At 41.8% G+C, this 17,373-nt stretch overlaps 1 protein-coding gene across 6 annotated transcripts in view; it reads left to right on the plus strand.

The window, feature by feature from the left end:
• Nucleotides 1-382: 382 nt before the first annotated feature.
• The window catches only part of cnih3 (cornichon family AMPA receptor auxiliary protein 3), a 76,714-nt gene continuing 59,723 nt past the window's right edge, over nucleotides 383-17,373 (plus strand). For all 6 annotated transcript variants that reach the window (XM_068708752.1, XM_068708749.1, XM_068708751.1 and 3 more), the window contains exons 1-2: nucleotides 383-553; nucleotides 15,845-15,913. In XM_068708752.1, the coding sequence (XP_068564853.1) occupies nucleotides 476-553; nucleotides 15,845-15,913 (147 nt within the window). In that variant the 5' untranslated portion in view covers nucleotides 383-475. The remainder of the gene's footprint in view (nucleotides 554-15,844; nucleotides 15,914-17,373) is intronic.

Below are 17,373 nucleotides of genomic sequence, written 5' to 3' on the forward strand. Positions count from 1 at the left end.
ACAGACACAGAGCACAGAGCTGCTGCTTGCTGAATGGATTACCTGCACGGCTTTGCGCACAAACCTCCTCACATTAATAACCTCCATCTCGGAGAAGAGCGCGAGCCTTTTCTTTTTTTCTTTCTATGATTACACCTCAACGACGCCGATCGTGCCGAGCTCACTGATTTGAGACCAGCTCTGACTCCGAAGTCACATCGCCGCCGCCGCCGCCTGGACGCGCGGAACGATCCGTCTGGAGAGGAGGGTTTGTTTTTTCCTGCAACAATTTGTTGCAAACGTTGCAAAAGGGGGACGAAGTCATGGTGCCGGCAACGCATCGGCGTCTCATGGCACCGTGAGAACTTTCTTCCTGTCTCTCCCTCCCCTTCCTCCTCCTTTATTTTCCTCCTCTCTTTTTGTTGTTGTTGTTTTAGATGTTTGCCAGCGGGATCGTGCTTCTTTGGGAAATTATCCGCCGTTTCCCCTTTCAATTATGTTCACTTTTGCTGCCTTCTGCTACATGCTGTCTCTGGTCCTCTGTGTGTCCCTGATCTTCTTCGCAATATGGCACGTAAGTACCTCAGAATGAGCATCATATGGCTTTTTTCTGTGTTTAATAACCCGCGGATGGATCCGATCATCGCTTCCTTATTGAACGCGCAGGTGTGACATTTGTGCGTAACGGAGTCAGAAAAGCCCCACAGCCCCTTTCCTCTTCAAGTGTGTATTTTTTTTTTGGATTTCACGCTGGTAAACACTGGCAGGATTTATTTGGAAGACGTTTCCCTCAATGATACGACAGGTGCGCACCTGTACCTTCATGCATGCGTCCATCGTCTTCACCACTTCCCTAATATGTGGCTATACTTTGCTGACCTAATTCGCTATATGCAGAAACGCTTGCAACCCTGCGCAGCATCCTAGATGAATTAAATGGCCTTCCTTCCACATCAATTAGGGAATATATTGTAGTGACCCCCCCTTCTCGCATCCACCCTGCTCTGCTTCCTCTGCCTTTAATCAACCCACTGCTCAGCGATACACACCAGCGTCCAATGTGACCGACTGTGTTATTATATTTGAATAATCTAATTATTTGCTCCCTGAGCCACATCTCCATCATGCAGAAAGGGGCCTTATGTAAAGACAGATTTGGGTCAGGTCTTCCAGCCTATTGTCCCGAATATGCCTTTTTGCATGGGAACAGCGACAGACCTGATGCACTTGGGATGACTGATCCTCCGGCAATTACGCCCAACAGTCGGGTCTGCCCGTCCGTCAGAGAGTGGACCCATGTGCCTGCTCGCAGGGCAGAAATAAAGAGACCAGGGCAGTGAGAGTGCAGACACCCGTGATAGTGTAGTTAAAACTGTAGTGGGCATGCAAAAAAAAAAAAAAGCCAAAAAGGCCAAATGAAAGCACCTTTATGATGCTAGCTACTACTAAGCTGATACGGAAAGATACTATAGAGGAACAGAAACCACGACGGCGCCTTCAGTTCAGTCTGTGATGTATTCAGCGCCGGTTGGAAGGATCACAACAGAAACACGCTATTTCTGTAGCTTCAGCAATAATCCACACATCCATCGCACCAGGCTTCATTTTGCATTCTGCTTAAGACGGCAGAAACGGCAGAGATGCCTCCTCCACTGATTCCCGGTTCGAGGCGACGCGTAGACGTGCTGCAATAAGCCGGCAGCTCCTCGCTGTGAGGAGACATGACTACGGAGACGGCTGAGGTGGGAATGTGTGGAGCAGGTGGAAGCGTTCGGCGGAGCCGAGGCTGCACTGTAAAGATGTCTGCACACAAAATTCTTATTTTTCATCCAAAATGTGTCAATCACGGTTACACAACGACTTTCGACCGCCATTAAAGATTTCGGAACAAGGTTCGATTTCTTCGATCGCCAACCATCAAGAGTCGTTTGACCACTCAGAGCTACTGTACATGCAAACGTCATCATGTATAATGGGATCTGATGAGCTGATTCACTTCGTTAATTTGTCTCCAGGCACAAAGCACTTTGCGACAAAGTATAAACGATACAGAGACGTGGAACTTAAAGGTATATTGTGGCAGGTGATTGAAGAAGAGCTTGGAATCGGAGACGGTCGCAAAAGAAAAGGATGTAGTAAAGATTAGACAGTAGTGATGTGCTCTAGGCAGCTAAACGATAGCTCGTTGCTAACGTCATTCATCCATTAGCCCCATTTGCAACTAGCGCTATCCACTCCACCCACGTATTGTTAGTTATTTTGTTTTAATTCGTATTGCGGAATTTTACTACAAAAAAAATTATAAAACGTGTCAAAGTGTGCAAGGTTTCTGTACGTGATTGCAATATACCAGAAACTCCTTGAGGGAATTTTTTCAAACTTGGGTCAAAGGTCTAAAAAACTGTTTTGAATTTGGTGGTTGAAGGTCACGGTCATGTAAACGCACAAAACTAATTGTTGTCCATAACTCAATTTCACACAAATGTCTTATAGATGAAATAAAGACATTTTGCACAAACATGGACGTAAACTGCAACTCCACTGGTTGGCGGAGGCAAACAACTGACAAAGCGGTAATTTTAGTTTCTTGAATTCCAAGAACTCTTGTTTCAAAGAACTGCTGAAACCACTGAACCCTGCTGCCACAGCGGCCACTTGACCTAAAAGGTTACATTGCAACGCACCGACCAGCTGCTGGTCGGTGAACAAGTGTGCTGAGCTAAACTACCCAGGGTAAAAAATCAAGCTATAAATAAAGTGACTAAGTGTAAATAAACATAAAATGAATGAGGCTATGAAACAGCCAGGCCACAGAGAAAAGATGATGGGAGAAAATGAATAATGGACTGCTCTGACTCAAACATATTGCCAGACCTGTCAGCAGGTAGCACCAGCGCCTGAGTCATCCAAGTCAGGGAATGAGAAATGACTGCACACAGAAGGACTTCTGTCACTAATTGGACATAATAAATCAAACCATATACTGCCAAGTTAATTAGCTCATTATCTACTACTCCACCCATTTTAAGGAGCAAATACATTTCTTGTTTAACTTGTTTTGAAGGATGTAACTGATTCCTCTTCTGTTCCACTTGTTTGTGAGGCCATTCAGTTAAGACTCTTGTAAATAAAGGGACGACGTGTTGGCTTTCTTTGGAATATCTATTATAGTGAATCTGTTTTCTCTCTGACCATCCCTGGACTCATGGCGGGCTAAGGTGTGAAGTAAGAACAGGTCGGGTAATGAGGGGGGAACCAAGGACGTATATTTGCATGTGGATATTTTGGGAAGACAGAGTTGTGCCTACCAATATTTGAGCGAACTCGTTTGCATTATCTTTGGAGTGAAGTCATTTGTTAGCTAATTCTGACAGGCCCTTGCAGAGGCTACGTCTCAAAGATCCACTTGGATCTTTTTCTTCTTTTTTATTCTGACATTATTGTCATAACATTACAGATTCCTCAAAATATTATGACTTCTCAGAGAAGTGTGTGGGTTGTATTTTGAATGTGCAGAAAGATTTGAACAAGAGCAGAAATTTTGATGAAACACAAATGAACTATTTAAGTCCATAGGTTTACAAATGAATTAAGATTATATAATGTATCTCTGAGGTGAATAGGTGGAACGACATGCACATTTGACGAGCAACCCATAAACCGTAAAAATTTTGACAATGTATATTTCTGCAAAGCACAGGATACGCTGAAAGTCGAGGTTTCTGAAACAAAAATGCATGTTTCATAGCAGTCTTGTATCACACTTCCAGAAACACACAATGCCACGTGGTTAACGTTGTAAAACGATTGGTTAGGTTTAGACAACAATTAACAGTTACTTAACGTGGCAAAGTAACGTAACAACATAATATAACAGCGTAACTTGATAACGTAATGCAACAACGTAAGGCAACAACGTAAGGCAATAACGTAATGCAACGACGTAATGCAGTAACGTTATGCAACGACGTAATGCAATAACGTTATGCAACGACGTAATGCAATAACGTAATGCAACAACGTAATGCAATAACGTAATGCAACAACGTAATGCAATAACGTAATGCAATAACGTAATGCAGCGACATAACGGAACGATGTAACACAAAAATATAACGTAAGAACGTAACTAGTGTAAATAAATAACCGCCCTTAGCAGACTTTCTTAAGTAACGTGTAACTTGCCTCAAGTCAACGATGACTTTGGTTTCACACAGGACACTAACAGCCGACTCCATGATGAAAGTTATGTTTGCTTGACCCCTTTCAATACCGTCACTATACCACCCAACTTTCAAGTACGGTCGTGGTATGAACATTAGCCAACATGAGCTAATGGTCATACCAGACCAAGTGAACCTGTAGGAGCTAAACCCCTGATTGTATGAATTCAAATGTGAGCATTAATATGTTATACTTTCTTTCTTTCCTTACATCCATCCATCCATCTGACAGGTTTAAGGCTGTAACTCCTTAAGTGACTGTGCAAGACATACATGTCCATTATAGACGATAAATGTATTATTGATGATAAGCACAATGATGGTTGACGGTTCGCTTCACACAAGCTGCAGCGATTGGCATAATTTTTCTGTTCATAACATAAAATCAGTCACCCGTGGGAGAGCTCACGTAAGCGATTACGAAGCCATTTTAATTAACATACATTGTGAACTGTGACCTCCCCCCCGAGCTCTACGGCTCAGCGCCTCTCCTCCCATGTAACCACAGCCCCTAATGTGCTCTAAGTGTCATTAAAGCCGGGAGCCAGCCACACACTCCTCCGGCGCTCCTCTGACAGATGGGAAAGCCCCGTGGTGCAGATATGATGCAGAGGTCTGTCCTGGCAGTGGGACAGAGGGCAGGATGTCAAAGTATCATTTACACTCCCAGTCGGGGTTTCCATTGTAATGTGCCAGTGGTATTTAGTACATGTAAGGTGCGGTGAGGTGTGAAAGCTTATTCCACACGGATGAAGCAACAAGTACGACTGAATTCCCCACAAAGCAGAAAGCAAAGTGGGCTACGTCCCCAGTATTCCCGAACCACCAGGACCACTAAGGGGTCTGGTTTGTAGTAATTTGATTAGTTTCGATGGTACCACCTTTTAAAAAAAAAAAAGAAATTCTCTATATATTTTTTCAGTAGTAGTATCTCTATGTTTACTTAAAGGTAGGGTTGGTTATCTTGACAAACTTGCAAGAGTACGCTAGATAAAAAAAAAATAAAAAAATGACTCAACTGTAAAACCAAGTCCAATGTTGCCAACTCGTTTGCAATGAAGGCAGCTAGCAGCACTAGCTCCAAAAGCTGCTAAATCAAGTGAGAAAGTGGCAAAACTGACAGACCGTCCCTTCAGGCCTCCCTCCAAAGTCACTTCTCCAAATTACATCACTATGAACGTAAAAAACGAACATGGCTATTGTTAGCAATAGAAAGGCTTTCAGAAGAACCGGTGGCGAGCAATGAGTGGACGGTCAGAGTGCAATCCGTTGACAGCTAGGCAGGAAGACCTGGGCTTATTGCAGTCCTGCGACAGCCAGAAATACCAGATTTGTTTCTTTTTTTTGTCAGAGCGTTTGAATCATTGATTGCTGTCGGGATGTAAGAATTTTACCAAATATAACAAAAATTATATTGAAGAAAATTACGAACCTTATCATTGAGTAAATGATTTGAATACTTCCTCCACCATTGCCAATTGTCACTTTAAGGCAACAGGATACATATATAGATTTTGGAGGCCAACTGGATCCTCTGTATGGCCCTGGCAGCGAGGGAGGAATGCTGTTATTCCTCTTTTCTCTTCACCCTGTCCCTTCTACCTGTGTTCCCTTTATCCACAAAGAATTAACTCACAAAGCAAGAGCTGAGGCGACATCGCACATGAGGGTTTCACGCGTGGTTCAGGATGGATTCGGGGACTTTGCATCAGACTGAGATTTTGACAAGTACAGGGCATTCCCGGGTTCAACGGAGGTGTCGTGCAAATAATCATTCACGCTCAACAACCGTCACTGTCCGTCGTCTGTTACTGTCGCCATGGTGTTCTGGTGATGGAGCATGGGTTGCTATGTGCAGGAGGGAGGGTGTGGGACAGTGGAGACGGACTTTGAAGCAATGCATTTATAAAGGAGATGAAGTGTGAGGGATCATATTTCAAAAGGTTGATTTGGCTTCAGACACAGATGTGATAGTGTGGAAGAAAGATTGAATCCAAGAGAGGTATTTAGCCAAGCATGCTCTGTGCTACTTTCCTCAGTGTGCCCGGAGGCCGGAGCTTGTTCTCAGGATCTGCAACGCCTCAGACATCTACTGTGGAGGTCCGCTGGGGATAGACTGGTCAAGTCAAAGTCACAGGGAAATAGATGTAAGAGGGACGAGGCAGTGTCTGCTGCAGGAGAAGTTTTGGTATGATGGGGAGGAAAAGGGGGGAAGGACCAGAAAGACTACGGATTTTGCTTATTGGGAGTTCAGACCAGGGCAGATTGGACTGCTGGATGGATGACTGGAGTAGAATACAAAATGATGATCAGACATGAAAAGGAAGGAAAAGGCAGATGCGGAACTGGCCAGCAATACAGATGGAGAGATCAAAGGACGACAGGAGCGATAAAAGGAAAATTAAAGTTGTGTGTAGAGGGGCTGAAGTTTCCTGCTAGGGTGAGAGAAACAACCTGAGGTGGATCAAGCTTTTCTAGGAGACAAGGTTGACAGCATGGGATGCGAACGCAAAAATAGATAAAGAGATCAAGAGTGAAATAATTAACTGGAGACAGAAGAACAGACCACTTCAGTCACAGCGAGTAATGCTTTTCATGTGGGGAGGGCACTCAAAGTTTGTACTATCTTCATCTGGATAATTCATGTTTTAATAACAGCAACGAAATAAAGATGAAGTACATTGAGCTTTCCACTTGTTATTGTTACTGTTTCTGGCTGTATCCAAAATAAGTCACTCATTCAATATTTACTAAACACTAAAGGGGAAATTCAATGGAGAGAATCATATAGTGTGTCAGACAGGCAGCAACCTCCAGGTTTGAAAAGTGATGCCAATGCAGAAGTGGCTTAAACCTGCATTCTCTCTAGTGTCCATCAGGGGGCGACTCCTCTGGTTGTTTAGAAGTCTATGAAAAAATGACTCTACTTCTCTCTTGATTTATTACCTCAGTAAACCCTGTAAACATGAGTTTATGGTCTCAATCTCTTGTGTGTAGTCGGGCCCAGCATAAAGTTTGCTTTGCATTCCAAATAGGGTGGCCGTGGCCAAGTGGAGAGCAGGGCCGCCTTTCAATCAGAGGGTTGGCGGTTCAAATCCCCTAGTCTCATGTCAATGTGTCCTTGAGCAAGACACTTAACCCCAAAATGTCTTCCATAGCTGCATCTACAGTGTGTAGATAGAAACTGAAATGTAAGTCACTTTGGATAGAAGAGTCTGCTAAATGACTGTAATGTAATGAATTAAAGAGTACTTCTTGCATTACTTTGAAAAAAGCACCTCTGTGGCTTTGAAAATGCCATAATGTCTGTTAAATGTTATTTTGAAAGGACAGGAACGATGTGAGGGAAAGCGGTAATGATGTTTAATAAAAGCCCAAAAGCTTAATTCTGAGCACCTTAACGCACAGTGTCAGCATAAGAGAAAACCCAAGAGAGTATAAAGTAAAAGATGTGAGCTAAAAGGTGAAGACACGCCTGTTAACGACAATACAAAAAGAGGTGAATTCATGCCCTCTGGGTTTCAGCTAGCACTTAACATGCAGAGCCACAGTGATTTTCCACCTCGCTCCCTGAACTGTACAAATGAGGAAGTAGCTGGGGCCCAATGTGCCCTAGTAAGACATCAGGGGGAAGAAATGCATAGGTGATACAAATTGATCGTAATCTCAATGAAGCAAACAGTCAACAGGGCTTTCTGGCACCAGGCACTGGAGGCTGTAATAGAGGTGGCGTTCAGTGTATAGCTCGGTTGGCTCTGCATCGATCCACATGTTCATTAACCTCCGCTGGCTCCTCATCCATCATTCTGACTCCACTGTTTTCTGTTGTTCCGCGGCACGGTGCGTACACTGTAGGGTTGTGCGATAGATCGTCGTCATCCCTGCTTTTCCCTCTTCTTTCTTCTTACATCAACTGTCACCTCACTAGCTCTTCACATTGCTTGCAACATCAGACAAATCGCTATTCCAGCTTTTTCTTTGTGGGTATGTTTGGTTTCTGGGCCAAGTGATCACAATTGACAAGGTAAAGTCTTTGAGGATTCATGGATTTAGAATCAACTGGATTTGCATTGATTTTACTTCCATGTAAAGACTGCTGGAGAAATCCATAGTCTCCTTTTCATATACGGTTGTGCCAAAGGAATAGCAGCACTGATCATAAGCAGGTCGGTGTAAATAAGCAGGAATATATAGATCTAAGTTGTGAAAGCATTTATTCTTTCGATCTATTTTCGACCTTGTATGTTCATACTCTAGTCATGATACCAAGGTAGGAATAGCCATGTAATGGTTGAATTGCTTTCACTAGTTCATTGGTTTGTCACTTAAAGGAACGGTGTGGAGAATTTGGTGGCCTCTAGCGGCTCACAGAGGTTCCACGAGGGAGGAGCGGTGCCTTTAAACTCCCATCTGTTTCTCAGCCAAGTGATTTGTACTGTAAGTTAATTAGTATTAATTATTAAAAATAAGGTGAAATGAAAAAATGGACAGAGTTTAGAGGAAAAGAGATGGAAGAGTACGATCCAAATAAACCCAGCCAGATAGAAAATGACGAGATGCCCGAAGAGAAATTGCAACCATTGATGTTACTAAACCTAAATAAATTTGATCTCAGCTAATAAGTTATGTCAGTTAATAAGTTAACTTCAGAAACTAGAGGCCAGATTAATCCAGAAATTAATAAATAGATCAATACGCTTTAGACCGAATGTAGTCTAAGGGAGTAAATCTCCCTTAAATTCAAATTGAGATGACATTTTTTCACAATCTTCCCGGTGCTTGATTAACTATAACTGCTTACCGGTAAACTGCTTATCTGAATTGAAAAACGTCAAAGGACAAATTTAATTGTCTAACATTCATCAATGATATGAGACACTGATTCAACCTGCTCACATCATCCTTGTCATTTCATCCTAATTCATTCTCCTCATTCATTCATCCTTATTCACTTCATTCTATTCCTCATGTATCCATTTATGGGTCTGTTTAATAGTTTAGTGTGATGGATTGTTAATTAATGGATCAATACATATTACAATTATAAAAAACTTGAATTGAAATGATCATTCGCTGTACACTATGACAAGAACTCCGTAGCTACCCTGAGATAGTAACAGTTTATCTATTAATATTAAGTTTTGGACTGCATCCTAAATTAAGCCTCTGATAGCTGACGTTGAGTGCCACTTCCTTACATGATGTAATATCAATTAATGACTAAATCTGCACATGGTGGACTCCATAACGAGGACCCACTCCTTATGTAGATATATATACATTCTAAGCGAACAAAAACACAAAGATTCTTAGTTTCAGCCAATTATACACCAATGAAAACATAGTTATGATTATATTATTATTTATTTATTTATTTATTTGTTTATTTATTTTGCAGGGACAATGCACACCAATCGACAGTGAAACTGTAGGTGAGCCAGAGTTAGCCAGAGAGGCTAGTTGTCATCTGCTGTCCCCAGCCAGATGTTCGAAGGCTGCCTAAAAATTACAAAATTTCAAATAAAATGGAATTAAAATTATAATATTATAAAATTATATAATATTATATATTATTATATAATATATTCATATTGTATTCCATTTCTGCAAATAGATCCCCTGAAATGCTGCACACCGGCCCTTTAAGTTTGTTATGCTTACTGTCCTTTGGTGACCTCCAGTTTGTAGGTATGAACATGGACCATGGAATATGGACCTTCACAACATTGCCTCTGAGGTTGGAATCAATGTTTCTGTCCTGCTGTAATGTCACTGCAGCATAATGTTTTTGGACTATGTTTTGATGCTCAGTTGATATTCTGTCAAATATTTAACATCACTGTGGCGGCACACGTGCTTATCATTCGGCATCGGTGCCTCACAGAAAGTCCTGACAGCGGAATTTGTGCGAACAGAATTTTCTGGAAGGAAGAGATTTGTTTCATTTGATCCCAGCACAGCGAAGGAAGGGGTTAACGGTGCCGGCAGTGTTTATTAGCATCGGGGAAAGTGCCCTCTCCAGCTGTCTCCCCCTGCCAAGGTGTTCAGCACAGATACAGGCCGACACTGACTAGAGCATGTTAGCGATTAAAACACAAGCCAATTCTCAGTGCATGAGAGCCAGTAGTATGGGCAGTATGCAATAGAGGATATTTAGATTCTCCTTATAAAGTCTTAGATGGATAAAACGGATAATAAAATGCAGAGACAGAGAAGTTTAGTATGTGCAGTGTTGTTTTACAGTCAACAATGGAACTGTTCCTAGAAACTGAGGTTTCCCTTGAGCTCTTCCTAAAATAATGTATCTGAAGCAAGCAATCCGTACCTGAGCGAGAATCCTTGCATATGGATTTGTCTGTAAGGTATCCAAACTATAGCCGTTTCGATTTTTTTGTGTCCCTAACATATGATTATTCACCCCTTAAGCATTTTTACTTTTGCTTATTGTTATGTCATTTCTTTAAATGCCTCATATCCCTAAAATCTGTGGCCTACAACCTAAGCTAAAAGGATCAGTCCCCACTGCAGGACTAATAAAGGATTATTTTATCTTATCTTATCTTCTGTAAGTCAAAGAATCACGATAATTAATGAAAAAAAAAGTTTTTGACGTTTTTGTAAATAAGATTACTATCTAGGCTTTCCAATGCAAATAATGAATGAATGTTGCTGCTATTATGGTTTTTATTTTAATGCAAACAATGATCTCCCGCAGTTTATTTTCAAATGGTTAAATATTGATTACTAAAATTATATAATTGTCTGTTGGTTAATGCAGGGAAACCGACAGATTGCATGAAGTCCAGCATTGTTCACATCTTAATAGGCTGCCTGTATTTTAGGCGGAGGGTTTGGTGCCGTGTGTATAAGAGGTTGATGAGGAATGGTTGTTCCGAAAATCAACCCATGGTGAGTGGGTTTAAAATACCAATGAATAATTGAAACAAGATTTTAAATAATTAAAGTGGACCTTGTAGTCTTTCACATTAGAGTGTAGGTTCCTCTGATTGCTGCCGTTGTTTTCAATCTGGTTATTTCCATATGAATGTCTTGAAGGCTGCATGGAGGGAAAAGCATGTTTTTGGTTGGTCATAGCTTCAACTGACTGAAAGACGGTGACAATGAGCGCATATTCACATCAACATGAAACCCAACTAATTAGGCTACATCCATCTCTCTTTCCCTTACAGACACACACACACACAGCAAGGTGTCAGTCCTCCAGCAGCCACAGTCTGCATTAAAACACACTGTTTGTGCTGAATTTGGCATTCCAAGCGAGGAGCAGAGGGTGCCAGTTGGTTTGCTGTTGCTTCCAGCCAACCTTGATTTCAAAGCAGTCTGTTAAAGGGAACTGCCACATCAAAATAGAACTGGATTTGCAAAAACAGAACCCATAGTCATTGCCAGCAGATCTGCAGCAGGAATCACCCTCTGAGCGCGTCACAGATTTGAGTTTTGGGCCCCTGGTCAGCAAAATATTGCTTCTGATCATGACTGACTTAACTGCCAAATATCAACAGGATTACATTCTGTTTAGGAAAGATTATTTTCGTCATTTTAGCCATCAATTGGTAATAAAAACATTGAACTGGTTGCTCATATTTGGAACAGGGAATAAAGAATACCGACTTCATGGTTAAACTTTCAACCGAATGTTGGTGATTCAACTTACTGTTGTTTTCCTGTGCAATGAGAGATGTTTACCCACTTTTGCCATTATCAGGTTTATTTAGCTAGCTTTTGTAGCCAGAGCCCCATGGGTATGCCTGAGCAGCCCTCCCATGCCGTGCTTCAGGAGATGGTCCTGACTTTCCCTTATCCAAGACAGTAAACTTTATTTTGAAGTTTCCACTCCATAGGCGTTCTTGCATAACTCCTATTTGACCACTTCCCAGGTTCCAATTTGCCTTTGGACGAGTTCCTTTATCGACCCCGGCTTTAGGAGAACCCAGTTTCCTAATCAAAGCAAAGTGATTTCATTCAGAAGTTCCCACTCTGATAGGGTTCTTAAGTCACTCTTGTTCTGAGCCGTTTCCCAGGATCATTTTGCCTAGGACGAGTTCCCTTTCTGGCCCTGGTTTTAGGAGAAGCAAGCTGGTTTCATTATGTAGTTTCCACTTACAGGTTCCTTGATTACTCTTGTTCTGAGCCCTCCCCTCTGATAAGGTTGTGAATCTTCGAAGTAGGGCCTACAAGTGAAGTTCCAAATGAACAAGTCAATCAACATCCCAACGCTTATCCATGGCCAGTGGCTTTGGACTGTGAATGAAAGAATGAGATCACAGATAATGGGCTGAAATTAGTTTCCTTCGCAGGATGCCTGGGCTCACCCTCAGACAAGGATCTAGGGGTACGACCACTGTTTCTTCTTCCTCAAGTTCGCCAGTTGAGGCAATTCAGACATCTGATTATGTTACCTCCTGGAGGTACTCTGAATATGAGCATAACTGGGACAAGAACCCATGGTCGACCCAGAAAAAGGGTGGAGTCGTAAACTGGCCTCTGGTCCCGGGAAAAGCTAGTGGATGTAGAAGTATGTTTGGTCTAACATGCTTAATCTGCTGCCTGTTCGATGGAGTCCCGGGTAAGAAGCGGAAAAAGGATGGGCTGATGAATGAATGAGGTAGTTTATGTTATTTGGATAAACTGTTACAACCGGTCATATTGTCTTAGCACTCATTGTTTATTGCGTCATCAAACTTTATTTTTGTAATTTTGTCATGTTTTCACAGCTCAGCAGTAGAGATAATTTAGGATATCACCACGAAGAGCGTTTATAACAAGCACAATAGGCCGATCGTGGTGACTTTCTTGGTAATTATGAATGTTGTCACATGAGTGACTTGAAACAGCTGTCTATCTCTCTATTGTGGCAGACAGGTGAAAATTAGAGAAAACAATACAATAATTATCATGTAAGAAAGAACAGACCCATGGAATATGGCTATTTTTATATTCTTTATTTAGGCGGGGACCATGTGATTTGTAATTACCTTATTTAAGATTGATTGATTTTCAGTTTTTCAATAAATAGGGTGTTCAGTAAAAAAAGGTATGTCCTATTTGATGATTTTTTTGGCCAGGATAATGGTGACATGATATTTTCCTATCGTCCCATGCCTACTCAGCAATTATGACACAGAGAAGACACAGTTACTTTTGAGCACTATCATACTGTAAGTGAGGGAACTGAAAAAGACTAAAGCACCAGTCATACTCATTTGAATGATCCTTTAAGCTTTGATATCCAGTCTATAATGTTATTCTCGTGGGCTGCACATAAGGATGTATAGGTGGAGTATTTCTACTGCACCTTTATGTGCGCGTGTCTCTATGGAGTGTGTTCCTGTGCATGAGTATAGCCTTTGCTAGGATTTATGCACCCATGAAGACTTTTTGTGTTTTTGTGTGTGTGTGTGTGTGTGTGTGTGTGTGTGTGTGTGGTGTGTGTGTGTGTGTGTGTGTGTGTGTGTGTGTGTGTGTGTGTGTGTGTGTGTGTGTGTGCTCCCACCGCCCATGAGGAGCAGCCCGAGGGAGGCTAACACACTGTAACAGAGCGAGGCAATGAGCCAGGATCACTGTTACGATCCATTGGGAAATAACATGTAAAGAGCTGCCTGTCAGTGTGGGGGCGAGCCCAGGGAAATAACCCGGGATTGGTGCGAACCTCTGCCGTCTCTCTGATGTTTATTCCCCACACTGGGGCTAACACACACATTCAAATGTACTAACGCATATGCCACTGCCTCCTCTGTTTCTACCTCACATAGCACACAATGCATGGATAACATTTTTGTACCACTCAAACAATAATCCATTTTTCTTACTTTGAGCACACACACACACACACACACACACACACACACACACACACACACACACATACACACAGTGATATCCTCATGCTGCTCTCACATTGTACAGTTCCCCCATGGTGCACACATACTAGAGACACACAGCGTAGCTCATATGCGGCTGCACTGACTGATACACTTGTATCTCTTCGTGCAGTCTCACTCACACACACGCACACACACACACACACACGCGCACACACACACACACACACACACACACACACACACGCACACACATTTCCCTCATGAGGCCTAACTAGTCAAGCAATGACAGCTGTCTTTGTAGTGCAATTGCCTCCATTGCAACACCAATGGAACTGTTGCGTATTCTATCCACTGTTCATCATTACTTCGCCGTTGTTATTGCTTAGAGCTGTCCCACAATGCAGCAGTGGGTGGGCGGCAGGATCAAATGACAGCCAATTCAAGAGGTTGTGATTTCGAAGTCTCTTGCATGCAAATGTTGTGCCTCTGGGCAGATTTCGTCCAACATTTTAATTGGAGCGGATCATGTTAATGACGACGAGGGTGAGGAGCTGATTCTAAAATGGAGGGTGTGGGTACAGAGCAACTTAGAGAAATCTCCAGCTACGTATGTCCACATCATGGGCTGTTTTTTCTTCTTCCTGACAGTGCAGCGTGTGGATTGGTTTATTCAGCAGACGCTGCTGATATACTGTTACCAGGGCAAGTGAGCGGAGTGGTGCGGCTAGACTTTACGCCCCTCGCTCACAGAGCTGTACGTTCCGCAGCGCTCCAAATATTCTTTATTATCTGCATTCCTTTCGGAAAATTGTTGACAAAGACCGGCTTGTTTGAAAGTCTAAACGCCAAGAAAGAATACATATTTCGTTCGATAAGAACTTGTTGTGCATTTTGAAAATGATTGGTCTACCTTTTTTTCAACAAATGAAAAAAGGTAGACTTTTAATGTTTTAACGACGTAATAACACTGCAGTCAAATTGAGATATGTTGAACCTGAAGGCACAGGGCAACAGATTGGAGGAAACAGTTAAATAACAAGAACTGGAATGTTCCATCAATCTGTCTGTACAACATTAAAGGATACGGCTGCCATCTTAAGATAAGATAAGTTATACTTTATCGCCCTGCAAGGAAATTTGTCTCGGGCTCCAAGCCGCTGCATCACACAAAACACGTGCCAGCCTCACAATCCACATGCACGCATAGAACATGGATCATAGATCATACATTGTCAACAAATCCCCCAAAAAGACCAAAACCTGTGTGAGCGCTCTCTCTCACTGCTTCCTGACTTTTCTACTCCAACCAAAACGCATTGGTTCCTACCAAAGATTCAGTGATGGGTCACAAATATAGAGTATTATATAATAATACTAAGTAATACAAGTAAAACCAAAATGCTGACTTATTTTTTACCTACGTCCGTCATTTACAGCACATGGCGTACTTATTTTAAGCCAAACCAATATCTTTTATTTAAATCCTAACCAAGTGGTTTTGTTGCATTTCAATTTACAATTTGACCGTAATCGGAAAGAAAATATACAATTGAGAATGCAGTTAAGTTGTATGGAATGTAATTTCTTAGAGAAGGGGTTGGGTAGAGATAACTGTAATAACATGCAGCCCTGCATGCATTCTCAATGCTGCGTTGCTGGTCGTGTGACACACAGGAGGCTGGTGATGATGATGATGATAATGATGATGTGGTGCTTTCAGAGTGAGACATTTCATTCTGTACTGTGCCTCTATTTTACTGATTACAGTGTTCACGTCTTTCCCTCTCTGCCTCTCAGATAACGGCTTTCGATGAGCTCCAGACTGACTTCAAGGTGCCGATTGATCAGGGCAATCCACTTCATGCGGTAGGTTTGCTCTCCCTTCTGTAAAAATGTTCTTTATATTATTTTATCATCATCATCGTCGTCATTTATGATCTCTCACTCTCTGTCTTTTCCTGTCTCTATTCCCTCTCCTCTCTTTCTCCATTAACTTTTAATCAAGCAAGTTGGCAACATATCAGTTCCGTACGCCCTCCTCTCCTCACTTCCTGGCTCAAAAGCAGACTCTTATCGTAGGACTTGGGGCCAAACCATCAAGTATGAATGATCATCTTTTTAACAAACAAATTCCTGAATCCAAATATGAATAAAATAAAAGCAACAAGCCACATCCGAAGATAAACATGGAATCTACAAATAGTTATCGGTCCCAAAGCCAGCCGTTTCTAACGTTCTCCTGAAACCGAACCATCTCAACCATCACAACTTTATTTCTACAATCAGTTCTAGAAAAATATATTCTTAAAGCTTGTCTCTTAAAAAAAATAGCTTCTTCGCAGTTTTAAACACGTTGTCAATGTTGTGAATAGAAACATTACAAAACAAAAATGCAACAAAACTACTTGGTTATGTTGAGTAAAAACATCATGGTTTGACTTAAAAAAAGTTTGTTACGTTATTTAAGTTTGATTTAGTTTAACACGAAAGAAACATATTTGTGCTATGTCAAAAACAAACGTCATGTGGAAGAAAATACTTTTCCCACGAAACGTCATACAGTTTCGTTGGATTGCAACGTTATCATTAGGAGAGCAGGGTGCCAACAGCTCATAGTGTTCACTTCAGTTTATCCCTATTTAAAGGCTTTTTCAGGTTAATGCAGGGATTTAGGCTTTTGGTGGTTCTGTGTATCCAGAGTGCTATTTAAATGGGGAACATTTATTTATTTCGGCTTACTGAATATTAATTCTTAACAATAGTCAATTCACAGGTTAATACACTGGATTATACATCCTTTACTCTCCTAGGCTGTCTGGTAAACAAATCGGACGTGCAGACGATGAATACATAAATTAATGCTGTGCTTTGAACTGTGACGATCTGCATTAATGGATTTTATACATGTTAATATATAAATATGAACATCATGCTGTATTGCACTTGCAATATATGCAAGTGCAGTGTGAGCGCTACATTGACAAACTGCAAGAGTCTTTTAGCCTTGGCCAGCTTTTTTCCTCCAACCCCCCCCCCCCCCCCCCCCCTTTTTTTTTCCTTTCACTACTTTGTCTCTCTCAAAAATTCTCACAGTGAAGAAACAGGCAAATGTGTTCTGCTTCATCACTTCTCAAAATTGCCACGGCAGCAATCAGGAGAAGTTGTGAAGTTGTGGAGAAAAAAAAAGTACTCTTGCGTTGGCCAGCATGGGGAAGACGCCCCCGGTGAAGTTGTTTTAGGATTTGCTCCAGCCCTCTAAATCCCTTTCCCTCGAGTCTTTTGGGCTTTTACTAACGCAGTTGGCTCTTAATAATGCATGGCGGTAC

The sequence above is a fragment of the Cebidichthys violaceus genome, unplaced genomic scaffold, assembly GCF_023349555.1.
Source record: "Cebidichthys violaceus isolate CVI_PGR_0920_01 unplaced genomic scaffold, fCebVio1.0.p SCAF_14, whole genome shotgun sequence".
NCBI lineage: Eukaryota > Metazoa > Chordata > Actinopteri > Perciformes > Stichaeidae > Cebidichthys > Cebidichthys violaceus.